This window comes from Aureobasidium pullulans (assembly GCF_000721785.1).
Source record: "Aureobasidium pullulans EXF-150 unplaced genomic scaffold scaffold_1, whole genome shotgun sequence".
In the NCBI taxonomy this organism is placed as follows: domain Eukaryota; kingdom Fungi; phylum Ascomycota; class Dothideomycetes; order Dothideales; family Saccotheciaceae; genus Aureobasidium; species Aureobasidium pullulans.
The window spans coordinates 96,396-111,097 of record NW_021941021.1 but is presented as its reverse complement, the minus strand read 5'-3'; the positions used below and the strand labels follow the sequence as shown (position 1 = coordinate 111,097).

Genomic DNA, 14,702 nt, shown 5'->3' with positions numbered 1-14,702 from the left:
TAGAGCCTGAGGTTGGAGGGGTATCGTGAAAGAGGTCGTTAATCGTCGACTGGGGGCATGTACAAGTAATTAATGTCGACTAGACAGGAAGGTGCAGCTGTCTTGAGATGGTATGGAACAATATCTGGCAGCAAACATGGCCAGAAACATGGGACTGGTTTGCTGCCCAAGAAATAATCACCAGACGCGACTTGAACGCCAAGACGCGTCATGGAACGCGACCCAATCTATCGCAATCCATCATTTTGTCTCTCTTGCCGTCAACATGGACGACAGCGATGTGATAGTCACTTTCCAGACATTCGTCGGTGTCTTCAGTGACTTCTTGATCGTCGCCATACACACTATCCTCTACGAACGCGACATCTATCCGCGCGAATCTTTCCTCTCGGCAAAGAAGTACAACTACAGTGTCCGCCAATCTCGCCATCCCAAAGTCTGCCAATGGATCACCGATGCCGTCGCCGCCGTCCAGACTGAGCTGTTGAAGGGAACTGTTGATCGTGTAGCTCTTGTCATATACTCAGCCCAAGACATGCCGCTTGAGCGTTTCGTCTTCGATCTCAGCCGCTTCCCCTTCGTCCCCAAAGAATACCACTTTACGCCCATGTCAAGAACGACCGATGATGGAGAAAATGTCGCTGTTCTACCTCGCGTCGACTTGGAAGAGCAGATGCGTGCAACCATGAGCCGACTATCGACTTGTGGCTCTCGTCTGAAGCCTCTGCCTGAGAATTGTACCTTCACTCTCGCAATAGAACTGCGTGACAATACAAGCCCTCCTATCGGTCACCCCCAACCTTGGATTCCTGCCCAGCCTGATCTTCGCAATACAAACCCAGAAGCTGCGAGAAATAATAGTCGGACCACACCATTGCGATCTGTAGCTGCTGGAGACATGGTCTTTGAGACCTGGATCGAAGAAGCAAAGGCGAAGCTCGATCCTGCTTGAACATGACTTTTGTCTACCTATACAACAACACCTTAACGCCTCCTCTTCGGATTTCGCCCAGCCTACACAAAAAGAAAAGAGGCCTATCACATCTGCATCTCCGGCTTGTTGACGTCAACAATCTGCCTGCGCCTCGATCCTCCTCCAGCAGTCTTCACAGCTTTTACTTCATTCTCAACAAAGACCACACCCGGGGGTATCACAACCGACGACTCGCTACTCAACGCGATCATCGTCCTCGTCTTCGCACCTTCCACCTTCGATGTCTCCCACACTGTCTTGGTGACCGTCGTCATGGACGTACAAACTCCCACATCACATCTTGCAACTCGCATTGCTTTCCTGTCCGTCTTCGCAATCGCGTCGAAATGGGAGAATGTGGCATCTTGAAGAATCTGGTTGTTTTCGTTGATCAGGGCGAGGCTGAAGGCGCTGACGATGAGTGCTATGCTTATTGTGGCGAGTCCGAGGATTATGAGGATGCTGTGGCAGTAACCGAAGCTGGCACGGTTCTCTGGCATTGTTTCTGATGGCTGTTGTGCTTTTTCGGAATAACGAGTGTGTTCTGAAGTTTGATCAGTTGACTGAAAGACGCTGAGAGGTCTTCAGGAAGAGGACAGGCCTGTATGGATCAAGTTCTCATGTTCATTCAAGTGGAGCACATCGAAGCTGCAGAGCCCCAATTGACTTTTTACCAACTGAGCATGATTTCGAAGCTCAATTGATCAGACCATACCATCCCCGCACATCATGTTCCACCAAGAGCTCACTGGGAAAGTGTATCACAATACCAAGGAAGACAAGTCACGAACTACCAAGCCAGCAAAGTGAGCTTTCTGATCCGATCCGATTTGTGATACCTTCTGTTTACAAAACTTTGCTGTTACTGTCAAATCACTACACTACTCTGCTATCGACTTTCCCGGTCCTCTTCCGTCCTCCAGCTTGATAGCCATTCCTACTGCACTCTTGACCCAATGCACGCTGCAACTCCTTGGACCTTGATTGGTGCTAGGATTCCTCCATCGTCACCATATCTATTGTGCTCCACTGTTCGACCCTTTGTCGATTATTCTTCAGGAAATGTCCTGAGTCAACCACCACGGCTTCGCATCAATCTCAGACTGCGTACCATAGTTTACTGTCCTGCACAGTAAACTTGCCAGGTGAGGGGATATAATACGTGCTGGCAGTCTTGGTCTGTTTGGTAGTAACTCTCTCCGTCATGGTAGAGGTAACCGTACTTGGCTGGAGAGAATATGTCGCAGTCGTGGTAGCCCAAGAGGTGGTGGTGCTTGGCTGTAGAGTAGTCGTCACTGTCGCAGTGACATGGCGGATCAGAGTCTTCGTCTTTGCAGCAGGCCCATCTTTGCTCAAGATACTAGGTCTGAAGCTTGAACTGCCCCACATACTATAGATGATAAGGACGCTCAGCACGATCACACATAGGCGGCCTAAGAAGCCGAGAAACGAATCTTCTGGCTCCGATTCATCCTTGGCGCAGGGTAAAACGCGACACTGGATGTGCGCATCTTTCTTGAGGTGGACTTCGACCTTGCCGCTGTTGAGAACAAATTCGAAAGGTTGCTCGGGAGTGGGAGTGATCCTTGGGAACACCATCTTTTGTGTGATGGCAGGCACAACTGCGGGACGTGTTGGCTCCTGGGCCTTTGGGTCTTCTGGGGCGGTGGGCTTGATCATCCTGACGATGGAGCACAAAGCTTTTTGTTGGAGGAGGTGATGAAGAAAGAGAAGTATGTTTGTGATTTCGGTGTTGATACAGAGATTTCTATGATGTGACTCAGGTGGAGGGAGTCATTATTGGACGTGCACTGCGCCTCACACTTGAGTGACAATCAGCTGCAACGAGGCATGAATGACCTAAGTTTTCAGAGCTCGTCCATCGAGATGCTGGCCATTCTCAAGCTCTCACTGCATGCTCCTTGGGTTCTCAAAATGTGATTGCATTCTTACTGCCAGTATCTTACATGTCTTGCTAAAGTATATTCTCGGCAAGCCAATCTTGTATGCCTGGTATGAGGTCCGTAAAGACTGAGGAAGCAACGTATGAGATCACCGGTAAGCGACTTCCTAATTCTGGTCATTTGAGCAAATATGCTGCTTAGCTTCACGAACAAGCGCTCGAACAATCTTGGCCTTCTCGAAGCTTTTAACACCATCTCGAAGAACTCTCTCATCTTGAACCACGTTGGAGCATGATTATGCCAGGTGACTCGACTGCTCAATGCCGTCTTTGCCGCAGCGGTGCATAAGAGGAGATGCGATAACCCATCTCCTCTCTTATCCACAATCATCGGACATTCTTCAGATGAGTGCCACGAACAACACTCGTCCACCTTCATACCTCTCACACGAGGAACAAGCTAGCGCTCCAGCATATACTGAAGTCTATACTCCTCCCACTCTACCACCTGCTTCTCCTAGACCAGCAGATTGGCCAGACCAATACGGCAATCGGGCACCGGCTCTAAGGACTCTTCCACCTTCTCGGCCCCTGCAGCGACCTGATCGTCTCGAACTCAACAACCGCTCCTCAAGACGAAGCAACATCAGAATCGCCTCTCCCACACCATCCTGGCCGGCTGAAGGAATGGCAACCAACAATTCTGCCGACGACGACTGCAAGACTTGTAGCGTTTATGCCCTGGTCGTGCTTCTCGCCGCAGTCTTCGCTTCCATCGTGTCTTCTGCCGTCTTTGTCAAAAGGGATTCAGTGGCTCTACATCAAAACTCGAATATCCTCAAGGACCTTACCTCTACTGTTTTGACGTTGAGAGAAACAAAGACATCGTGGGATACCAAAGCTTGGAATACAAAGACTGTCACCGAGGAAGGCACAAAGACTGTCACCGTCACTGAGACTGCCGTGGGAGTTTTTAACGCACAGTCGACTCCGGTCGTGACTGGTATGGATGATTTTGATGTGGAGATTCATACGATGGTTGGAGAAAGATTGAGAAAGAGGGAAAAGACTATTGGGGATGAGTATGTGGATGAAAACTTGTGCACCACTACCACTTTCTTCCCTTGGGGTAGATGGCAGCAAACGCCTTCGGGTACTGTTAGAGTCTGTTGTCCGCCTACTGAGACTCCAGAGCCTGATCTTGAGGAGATGATTTGGAGGAGATAATCTTCCGAATTGACCGAAGACGCTGACTCTATTCAATAACAACTTCACAAGTATAAATTCGATTCTCACCACTTCCTTCTTACTACCGGTACGTGTGCTCGTCGTGCCACAGAGACTCTCTCTCTCAGAAGATCTCATGTCGTCAACCATCCCAGTGCCTAACTCGATTCTGACTATCAAGACTGGTCAAGCAAGCAAAGTAAACGAGGGGGTCAGTAAGCCATAGAACCATCGCCTCTTCTCCTAACTGTGCTTCATGTGTCCTCTGCTGTCGAGTCGAGCTAGAATGTCGAGCATCACGTACCTGTCCACCTTTGTTCTGTCTCCTATCTAGACATACTGAGATACCGCTAATATCCATACATTCATACCGTAGCGATTTTCGAGGCTCGAAGACTTCTGACTCCATGGTGAGGCGGTCAAGAGAGCCTTCTGACTTCAATCTGACGATTTGGCGACGGGTGGCTTTTATAAACTGCTTGATTTTGATGATTCGTACGTTGTCAATTGCTGTGGTGTATGGGTTGGTTGAAGGTCTAGATCGCTTGGTGCACTGCAATATGCCATGCAGTGATATTGACCATAGCAGTGGTTGTTCTCATCGCACAGACTCTCTCGATACTGCTATTACCATACTGTCGGATCTGGAAAGAAAAACCATTGCCACAAGTAGTAAGTACAAAGCTTTAAGCAGCCGAAGTACAGAGCAACCCCGTCATCAACGCTATCGCTGCAGATGCTTCGGAAGCAAAGCAGTATAAGACCGAATAAAGATGCGTAACCGTCTTTCCGCCGAATATATCACCGAGGACCACATCATCGAAGTGGCCCGTACGAGCGAAGAGGATCAAGATATCGAAGTGGCCCTGGCAAGACATTTTTCTGTTTTTGATTGCGAGTGGCTTACGTTTTGTGGAAGTCACACTGGCGAACAAAGAAATCAGGTCAATGATCTCCCTCGTTCTTTTCTAATTTTTCATCCCCAGCGATACCTTCTGTGGAGAATGCGATTTGCGCGTCAGACACACAATGCTGGAGACGGAAGAAAGAGCGAAGTATCACAGACCTGCCTCCTTCCTTCCCTGCACCTCGCCCCTATCCCATGCAGGACTTTCCGACGCGGATTACAATCTTGCTACAGAAGCATGGATGTGAGAAGACATTGTGACCAATATGTCAATTATTTTGTTTCCTTTGTTAGGGTTTAATTTGTTGTGAGAAGTAGCTTATGTACTGTTTCAGCTGCGGGATATACCTTAGCTCATCTTGTGATCATGGTCCAGTGAGGAAACAGTAAATGACACTGTAGGCACAAGAAGAAGTCAGATATAAAAAATGTCAAAAGCGATTGTATTATTGCTTGTAGTAAGAAATATATCAAGTTCCACCAACTCCCGCATTCCAAAACACTTGTAGATGATAGAGCGAAAAGCTCCTTGCCCATAAAGCAGACATTAAAGAAATGATTATAGCGACAGTAGTTGTTGTGTTTCAGATCGTTGTGGTTGTGTTGTTTTTTGATATCGTGGATTCGTAAAGTGTGCTGAAATGACTGTGATATGTGTGTGATGCGCTGAAATGACAGTGATCGTCCAAGTCGGTGGACTAGAAACTGCGACTGCGACTTCTATCCCTAGGCATGAGACGTCCAGAATTTCTCGGCAACGGCGTAGGCGTAGCATTAAACCTCCTCTGAACGAAAAGTCAGTAAACCATCGCTTCGAGTCATCAAAACAAACCAGGGCACAACTTACACGCCACTCCCCACTGCTCAAACTCCCCTCACTACTCTCACTACTCGGCTTACTCACAGAACTCGAACGTTCTTCCGAAAGACGACGTTCCTTGGTTTCCTCGATTTTCCGCCTGATTATAGCTTCTTGGACGGGGATGTTGACTGTTGGTCTGAGTCTCGTGTAAGCAAGTGCATAAGCATCGCTCCTTTCTTCATCGAATTTGTATCTCGCAGCTCTGTATGCCGCCATTTCTGCGCGTTGTTCTTGTAACATCTTTTCGTGATCTGGAGCGTCGATCAGACGTTCGGCGGCGCGGCGACGTCCTTCGGCGGTCAAGGGCTCGAATGGCTTGAAGGGAGGGAAGGGTGTTTTCATGGGTGCAAGGGCGGGGCTAAATGGTGAGCCAGCCCCTTTCATTCTCTTGAGCAACTCATGAGGGTCGAATTTGGTCGCCCAGTCGCCTGTTTTCAATCCGCCTGTAGGCAGGGCGCCTGTCAGGAGACGTGGAGATAAGTTCTCTAACGAGGTGATGATGTCGGAAGGACGTGTTTTGTTTGGATTTTTTGTTTTATTTGTGCTGATTGGTGTGGGATATGATGTTTTGACAGTGGTTGTGGTGGTAGTAGTTGTGTTGGGAGCTTGCTCAGAGGTTGGGTCCAGATTATGTTCAAGAGCATCGATTTTGCGTTCAAGTCGTAGGTGCAAAGCTGCGTTTTCTCTGGCTAGGCGATTGCGTTCGGTGCCTAGTCTTCGTGCTTCGTCCTCGGCATGTCTAAGACGAATTTTCATCTCCCGGAGGGCTCGAGAAGATACCTCTAATCTGTTAGCTTAATGCGGTTTATGAGGAGATATAATACATACCTGAAGGCTCAGGGGTAGGATAACCATCGTTCGCCTTGACTGGCGATGAAGGTTTCGGCTCTTTGGGGGTCTTCGGTTCCTTGGAAGTATCTTCGGGCATAGCCTTAAAAGCGACATTGAGTCCCGTATCAGAAAGCTTTGACAACTCCTCAGGCTTCGCAGGAGAGAATTCGATCAGATCTTCATCGTTGGTGACATCCTTGATCTCTTCAAGTTCGTTGCCACTCTTGCGAGGTGTAAACTTGCTCTCAGGCGTCGCGGGGGAGGTAGTACCCTTGGCTTCCTCAACAACATCTTCAGGCTTCTTGTCGTCAGGCTTGGTCTCGAAAGATACAAGATCAACCGGATTGTCAAAGATGTGCTCCATCATCGTCGCAAAAGACTCTGCAGCCTTGGACTGATCATAGATCTTCCTTGCGACTTCTCTCAGAACATCCGCATCACCCGCGGCATAAGCTTCCATCAACGCTTCGAAAGAGTCTGCTTTTTGGGCCTTATCAAAGAATTCCTTAGCGAGATGTTCCTTTTCTTTCTCCACTCGCGCTGCTATACCTTCCCAATTCTTCATCTTTAGTTCCAGCGCTCTGTTTGTTACCGAGTCGTCATCGTGTTGGTTTTTTGCCCTTCTGTATGCAAAGTTTAGTTGTTCGATCGTATTCTCACAAGCTTCGTGACTTGGGTCGGTTTCCGCATGGGCTTCTATCCTTTGATGGAGAAACTTCGCTTCCTTGACTGCATCATCCCTGGCTGCGATAACGGCCTTGAGATGGTTCTTCATGTCGAAGATGATTAGCTGGAGTGACCGAACGTGAGGATCTGCGGATAGTTCTTTCGGTGAGAACCCTGGGTTAGGGTCTTCTCTGTGTTCCCACTCCTCGAGTCTCCTGGTCACCCCAGCAAGTGTTTCTCTTGCCTCGGCGGCATCTTTTCTTGCCTCGTCGGCATCTTGCGTAGCCATCCTGGCTTGTCTGCCGAACATCTGAATATCGCCATCTTTTCTGACAATTTCCTGGTTTCTCTCTTCTACTGCCCTTCTGGCCCAATCGACGTCTCCCTTGATGGCGTATAACTGTCTTTCAACGAACTCACGCTCTCTGGTGACCGTTTCGACTTCTTCCTCGAGTCTAGAGATGTCATCTTCGATGATTAGGCGTTCTCTACCTGTCAGGCATAGCTCGTGAACATCTCCAAGTGTCATGGCTGCCTCAAGTCTGTCGTTCTCTTTGCTGACTTTTTCGTAGTTGTTCTCGAGGACGAGTTTCTCCTCTTGAAGTCGGTTTTTGTCTTCTTCCAACTCTTCAAGGGTGCCGAGGAGTCTGTCGATATGATCTTGCTTGTCTTTCAAACCACCGCCGAACTGAAGTTTTCGCTGTGCATCACCCAACCTTGTTTCAGCGAGTTCGAGGTTCGTCTGTAGGTCGTTACGCATCTGTGTCAACCTATCGATTTGGCGATCACACTCAACGTGATTAATACTACCCGGTGAACCATATGAAGCGGCACTTCGAGGACTTTTCTGGACACTGTTTGATGGTGATGTCGGAGTAGCAGTGTGCTTCACGGGCGACGTATCGTGACCATCGTCATCATCGTCGTTGTTTCCTGCTTTCAAAGCATTCAACTCTTCTGCTGTAGCATTGTATAGATCGTTGGCGTCATAGAATTTTGTTCTAAGGTTTTTGTTGAGCTCGTGGCAATTCTCCAGTTGACGGGTTTTAATTTCCAATTCGCCATCTCTGAGCCTCAAGTTCTCCTTGGCGACGTACAACAGCATCTCGATGGATCCAGGAGGTGGGTTGTCTTCATCATACTCATCCGAGTCTGAGTCGTCACTACTGTCATCATCATCGTCGTCATCGCTATCACCTGTACCAGTGCGGATCTCATCATGTGTTTCCTCCTTTTGTGCTTTCTTTTCCTCCTTTCTCTTTTGATTTCTCAACCATCTGATCTCAGTCCTAGCATCAGAGAGCTGATCTTCGACACGTTTGAGCTGCTCCTTGACATTCTTGCAAGGGTCCACCCAGTCCTGATTCTTTTCGCTTGTCTTGTCCAATTCATCCTTTACGTCCCAAATTGCGTTCTTATCCTTGCGCACAGCTTCAAGCTCATCCTTGATAGTCCTGTTCTGGCCGGCGAGTTCATCTCTGTCTTTGCTTAAAGATGCAAGCTGTGCCTTGGCGGACTCTAGTTCCTTCTGAAGAGCTTCAAATTCGGCGTTCGACTTGGTGCTATCGACAGTAGTCTCTGCTTGCTCGACACTGTCGTCGGTCTCATCTGTCTGGACCTCAACTGAAGCATAGGTGATCAATGGTTGAGTCTCAACGGCTTTGGCAGCTTCAGGCGAAGTTCCGATCGAGGAGATGTTGGAGTACGACAAAGCGGACGTCTTCTTTGCTTCTTCAAGCTGTTGTGTGGTAGCCGCAAGTGACTTTTCATTATCAGCGAGCTGACTTTGTAGCTTCTCAATGGTATCTTCCTGTTCCTTGCAGTAAACATCAAGACCTGATTCGAATTTCTTGCCAGAGTCTTCCGCCACCATGGTGCGTCTAGGTTCAGTACTGACTGAAGTGATCCCTGAGTGCTTCCAAGGCGAAATGGTTTTCCTCTCGGTCTTTGCAACTACCCTGTTTGTGGTGATGAACAACGAGCGGAAGTTCTTGGCGTAACCCTTTGCAGAGTTTCGAAGAGTTTGGGCCGCTTCAGGGACCGTAGGTACCGAGCTTCCATTGAAGAAGGACATTGGGTTCTTGTAGCCGTAACCCTTAGGAGATTTGGCAGAGTCGCCGTTGGGGCTGTCCTTCTGTTCAGGTTCATCCTTGGTTTCAGGTTCGGCCTTTTCTTCGGAACCAGGCTTGCCGTCAGACTCGTCCTTCTTGTCAGAATCCTCGTCAGTCTTAGACGAGTCATCCTTCTCAGAATCGTCCTTGGTCTCGGTCTCGTCCTCGGCTGATTCATCAGAGTTTCCAGGCTTATCATCAGGCTTGGGACTGACATCCTTTCCGTTACTGTCACCACCCATGTCATCATCGCCGTCGTCCTTGTCATCAGAGCCGTTGTCGTAGACATCAGAATCTGGATAAGGGTTGACATCACTCACGCCGTCCCATGCGGCATAAATGATGAACAGAGCTGCAAGGGGAGTTGCAATTGTAATGATCGAGACAATATGATCCTCAAACAGCTCTCTCAGCTCAAAGTATGCAACATGGTACGAGGACATGCCTTCAGGCAGATCTTGGAACCATGAATAGAAGTAAAAAGCGAGCCAAGTGGCAAGAATGGACTGGATGATGAAGTGAGTCCAAGATTTACCTTCAGGCGTCTTGTAGATTACTTCTGTCACGACAGATCCACTGGGTCGTTCAGCTCTGGCAAGGTCGAGTTGCTTTCTGAGATCTTCGCAAAGCTTTTTCTCAGTATCTTGCCTCTTCTCAAGCGACTTAATCATATCGTCCTTGGTCTTGTTTGCGGCAGCGTCTTTCTGTCGTTCTGCCTCAGCCTCTTCAATTCTCTTGATGATGGCGGGATCTGCAACGGCGAGCTTTCTCTTGGCGGCTTCGTGTTCGTTCTTCTCCTTTTTGAGCTCGGCTTCTATGCTTGTGAGCTGAAGACGAAGTGGATCATATAGTATTTTCAAAGCTCGTAGCTCGTCCATGGCGTCCTTCACACGGCGTCTGAAATCGTAAGAATCAGGTGTGGCTTTGAGTACTCGGAGCTCGCGCTCGACTGCGGCAAGCTTGTCCTTGACATCCTTGCAAGGATCGGCATCATTACCTTTGGGAGATGAGCCAGTCTTCTGCAACAGAGCGTTCAGCGTATGTTGAGCTGTGTTCTGTTGTAGAGCAGCAGCAATATCTTCAGGTGTCAAACCAGCTCCAAGACCTCTCGATCCTTGAGTGGGACCTTGTGGTTGACCAGGTCGGAAGGGCTTGCTAGGAGATCCGAAGTCATCGGCGGTATTGCGTTGAGCCTTCTTGTGCCTACACTCTTTTGTTCCATAGCCCGGTTGGACCGGATTATCTAGCCATTTCATTTCCAGGTGTTCCTGATAGTCTTGTTCACAGCAGATCTCTCCAGCCATCCTTCTTGCCTCGTAGTCATCGGTATAACGTGCATCAAGCCGGCGTGGAGGTGTTCTTGGATCGAAAACGCCGCCTGTACCATCGAATGGAGGTGTCTCAAAGCCGCTTGTACTAGGCTTGGGTGGCGATCCTTGAGTGGACGGACCAGCCTGAGACGCACGTAGAGCACTCTTCTCCTCAGACTTGGGATCGCACAAATGTTCGGAAACAAATGAAGCATAGGTCACCTCTAAAGGATCGTCTGGCGAATAGCGAATAGCACTCATGGGACTGGGCTTTTTGGGACCGATTCGAGCCTGTATGAGCTCATCCACGTGTTCAACCCATTTCGAAGGCGACTTCGTGATGTCTGGAGATATGGGCCCCAGATTGGGAGGGTTGCGAGGGTTGCGTCCAGTACCGTAACCCGAGTCTGGAGCTTTAGGCTTTGGCAATGTTTCGCTTGTTCCATCAAGACCAAAGGGCTGGACAAAACCACCAGCGGTATAGAACGGATCCCCGGCAGGAGCAAAGAAGGGAGCATTGTTGAAAGGGTTTCCAGCACTTTGGAAGTCATAGACTGGACCGCCAGATATGGTAGAACCAGGCCCATAAGCTGACCCATAAGTGAATCCTGGAGCCCCGAACAGATCATCTGGCTGAGGTCGTTGCGAACTAAGACCTCCTGGTCCTGTGAAGTCATACTCTGGGAACCCAGACAGTTCCGCGCCAATCTGAGAGGCGAAGTGGACTGAAGATTCGAGAGAGGTGGGGTCAATCAAATCGCCTGTAACTGGGTCGACAATCGGTGCTGTCGGTTCATAACCAACAGAACCAGCGTTCGAGTAATCGAGAGGCGACTTCTTGGTATCAGGAGACCAACGAACCGAAGGTTTCGTCGATGCAGAGGAAGACGCTTGCTTCGCAGCTTCATAACCATCTGATTGTGTCAGGAATGCAGCATCGCCAAGTTTTCTATACTCGTCATAAGTCATAGTCTCGTTCAAGCGAGGTGCTGGGAGACCTGCGTATTCCCAGAATCTGGTGTTTACAGTCTGTCGCCATTGAAGGGGGGTCTTCTTGTCATTTCTCCAGTCAATAACGGTCTTGTTCCCTGCAAGTTGATCAAGAGCATCGACGAGCTTGATCTCTGCGCCGATGAGGTCGTTCTTGACATTCCCGGAAGGAGCTTCGATGTTGGATGCCTCTTGTTTGGTCTGTGGACCTTCTACAGCATCCTTGGCTTGAGTCTCACCCTCCTTGGGAGCAATGACCTCTTCCAGAGAAGACACTGGTAAGCTGTCAGAAACATCATCTTCGTCGCCGTTGGTGTCCGGGTATGCGATGTCGAGTAGCCAGAGCTGTTGAATGATGAGCAAGGCTGGAAGCGTGATCCACAAGGGAAGGACCCAGTAGTTAGGTCCACGCTCGAAACCGTTCATCAAGCCTAAAGTGGATACACCATGGTGCAAGTAGCGATCAATCTGATCCACACACATCATCAAAATCCATAGTACCGGGACAAGTAAGTCACTGTAGAAGATACGCTGGAACCGAGCGTACAGACTTGGCTTCTTCGGCTGAGGCAGCTTCCATCTTGGGTAGTATACTTTGGTGAAGAGTCCAGTGATTTTTGGCTCCGGCATGTGAGATTCACGTTCCTTCAAAGCGTAGACAGTACCCTCGTACAACTCTTCCACCTCGCGTGCGGCTTCGTCAAACAACTTCTGCTTCTCGGCGGGTGGACATGGCCAACCATCGTCAGTGATCTTGGGCAGTGGAGTCTCAGCGCCACTTTCAGTGCTAGCCTCAGCCGACGCGTCAACATTAAATGCTGCCTTGACCGGACTACTCTCGGTTGTCTTGTTAGGTGACCATAGAGAGTTGGCTGGACTGTTGGGAGCTGCACCAGCATTCTGCCACTTTTCTCTTTCACCATACAGCACGCTGAGTTGCTTGCCCAAGAAGTTGATTTCCTTGCCCTTCTTGAATGTGAAATTGAGCATTTCGCCTTGCAGCTCGTCGATCCGCTTCTTTTGTTGGGCATTTTGGGTCAACAGGTCCTTCATAGGTTGATCCGGGGTCATCAAGACCTCGAGTTTCTTGTGAAGGGCTCTCATCTCCTTATTGTGTTGGTCTGCCATGATCTGGGCACATTCGATCATGTCGGCTTGCTTGGCGTTTGCTTCCAAGGCTACATCGAGCTTCTTCTTGAGGTACACTGGGGTGTCACGTTCCAAGACCTCGACCTGGTTTTTGAGTATCATCTTGAACCTGCTCCACTTGTCGTTGTTCTGGTAGATTCTGTCTTTGCGTTCGCGCAACTTGATCTTGAGCTCGGTGATCTTCTCGAATGCCTTGATCTGTTTCTCCACGTTCTTCAATTGTTTCTTGGCTGAGCTGCATGGGTCGTTCGGATCTTCTGCAACTGGCTCTTCTGCGATCGGCTCTTCCTCTGCTGGCTCCTCTTCATGAGTGAGCTTGGTAGGCGAGCTGACGGGAGAGAAAACACTCAGGTCTGTTTTGAGGGTGAATTTGTCGAAGACACCGAACAAGCCTTCAATCCAGGTTGGCTTTCCCTCGTATTCCGGAACCACTCGGGGTATCCACCAAACCTTTTCGTCGATTTGGGTATCGAGTGGATAAGTCTCAATGAGTTCGTTGAGTTTTGTCTGCGCGCTAATGAGCTCCAAAATAGTGTTCTTGCATGGATCATCATCTGCTGGAAGTTGGATGACTGCGCCTGTCATAGTGTGGACGGGCTTCCTCTTCACCTCATTCTCGAGCTCGATGATTCTCTTTTGCAGCACATCATTCTGGTTTGAACTGTCCTCGGAAGTGTCGCGAGACTTCAACTCAGTTTCCAGTTCGGCGATTCTGTTTACCAATACCAGATTGTCGGCATGCATAGCGTTGGCATCTCCACGAGCGTTTAGATCAACGAGTTTCTCCTCGGTGACATTGTACAATGATCTCAAGTCCCTGAGCTTGATTTGCTCCTGCTCCAGGCGTGCCTTCAAGCGACGTATCTCGGCCAACAATTGATTCTCGTCCGGAAGGTCTACAAGACTGACACCACCAGGTTGACCTTGAGCCAATGCAAGGTTTCTTTCGCTCTCCTGGAGCTGTTTCTGGAGGTCCAAATATGCTTGGTTCTTGATGCCGAGCTGAACACGGTGTCGTTCCTCGGCCTCGTTCAGTTCCCGGTACAGCTCAGAGAGACGAGATTGACAATCATGGAGCTCATATTTGACCCCTCTGCATGGATCAGAATCGCTACTGTTGTCGTCATCAGACACAGTGAGATCCTGCTTGGCAAGAGTCTCTTCAAGCTGGGTTTTTGTTGACTTGTGAGCGACAATTTCTTTCTGAAGCTCTTCCTGAACAATGTTACAGCAGGCGGGTGCGTTCTTACCACCAAGGAGGTTGATTGCGTCTTTGAGAGAGCCAACTTTACTGATGAGATAGTCCTTCTCTGCAACAAGTGTAGAGTTGGTCTCACGTAGTTTGTGCATGTCTTCAAGTTGTCTCTGGAGATTGTCGATTCTGGCTTGGTTGCCCTTGACTTCGGCGCTCTCGAGTTCGGATATCTCAGCATCATGCTCATTATCCCAGGCGGCAGAAGCAGCTTCGAAGTCGTCGAGGTTCTTTTGTAATGCGGTGTTTTGCTTACGCAGCTTCTTTTCCTCTTCAAGAAGAGTGCGGTAATTTCCCTCAGTCTCGAAAGTCTTCCATGCATCGTCTTGCTGATGGACAGGCGCAGCAGGGAGCTTGGCGGCGCCCCATTTGCCATCCCATTGAGAAGAAATCGCACCACTAAGAGTTTTCTTGACTACTTGAAGCTCCTCTTCGAGCTCTTGAATGCGTGCATCTTTGACGCCTTTGACGGGAGTGTTGCCAGTTGAAGATGGTTGAGTGGACGATGGGCTGTCGGGAGA

At 49.2% G+C, this 14,702-nt stretch overlaps 5 protein-coding genes across 5 annotated transcripts; 2 read left to right on the top strand and 3 right to left on the bottom strand.

Annotated features, from left to right (window-relative positions):
- Positions 1-265: 265 nt before the first annotated feature.
- Positions 266-952, top strand: M438DRAFT_264025 (DNA-binding protein; the record flags this gene model as incomplete). Its single annotated transcript, XM_029899922.1, has 1 exon — positions 266-952. The coding sequence occupies one exon, from the start codon at positions 266-268 to the stop codon at positions 950-952; it is 687 nt and encodes a 228-aa protein (XP_029765273.1).
- Positions 953-995: 43 nt separating this feature from the next.
- On the bottom strand, positions 996-1,772 carry M438DRAFT_401 (uncharacterized protein). The gene has a single exon (XM_029909499.1). The coding sequence runs from the start codon at positions 1,471-1,473 to the stop codon at positions 1,039-1,041; it is 435 nt and encodes a 144-aa protein (XP_029765272.1). The 5' UTR covers positions 1,474-1,772; the 3' UTR covers positions 996-1,038.
- Positions 1,773-2,071: 299 nt separating this feature from the next.
- M438DRAFT_330121 (uncharacterized protein) lies at positions 2,072-2,653 on the bottom strand (the record flags this gene model as incomplete). Its single annotated transcript, XM_029903281.1, has 1 exon — positions 2,072-2,653. One exon carries the CDS (start codon positions 2,651-2,653, stop codon positions 2,072-2,074), a length of 582 nt encoding a protein of 193 aa, XP_029765271.1.
- A 272-nt stretch (positions 2,654-2,925) lies between these two features.
- M438DRAFT_399 (uncharacterized protein) lies at positions 2,926-4,174 on the top strand. Its single transcript, XM_029909392.1, has one exon. It carries the CDS (start codon positions 3,198-3,200, stop codon positions 4,101-4,103), a length of 906 nt encoding a protein of 301 aa, XP_029765270.1. The 5' UTR covers positions 2,926-3,197; the 3' UTR covers positions 4,104-4,174.
- Positions 4,175-5,627: 1,453 nt separating this feature from the next.
- On the bottom strand, positions 5,628-6,978 carry M438DRAFT_395 (uncharacterized protein). The gene is made up of 3 exons (XM_029909186.1): positions 6,701-6,978; positions 5,858-6,652; positions 5,628-5,795 (listed from the first exon to the last, which is right to left on the bottom strand). The coding sequence occupies exons 1-3, from the start codon at positions 6,815-6,817 to the stop codon at positions 5,709-5,711; spliced, it is 999 nt and encodes a 332-aa protein (XP_029765269.1). The 5' UTR covers positions 6,818-6,978; the 3' UTR covers positions 5,628-5,708.
- Between the last annotated feature and the right edge of the window lie 7,724 nt (positions 6,979-14,702).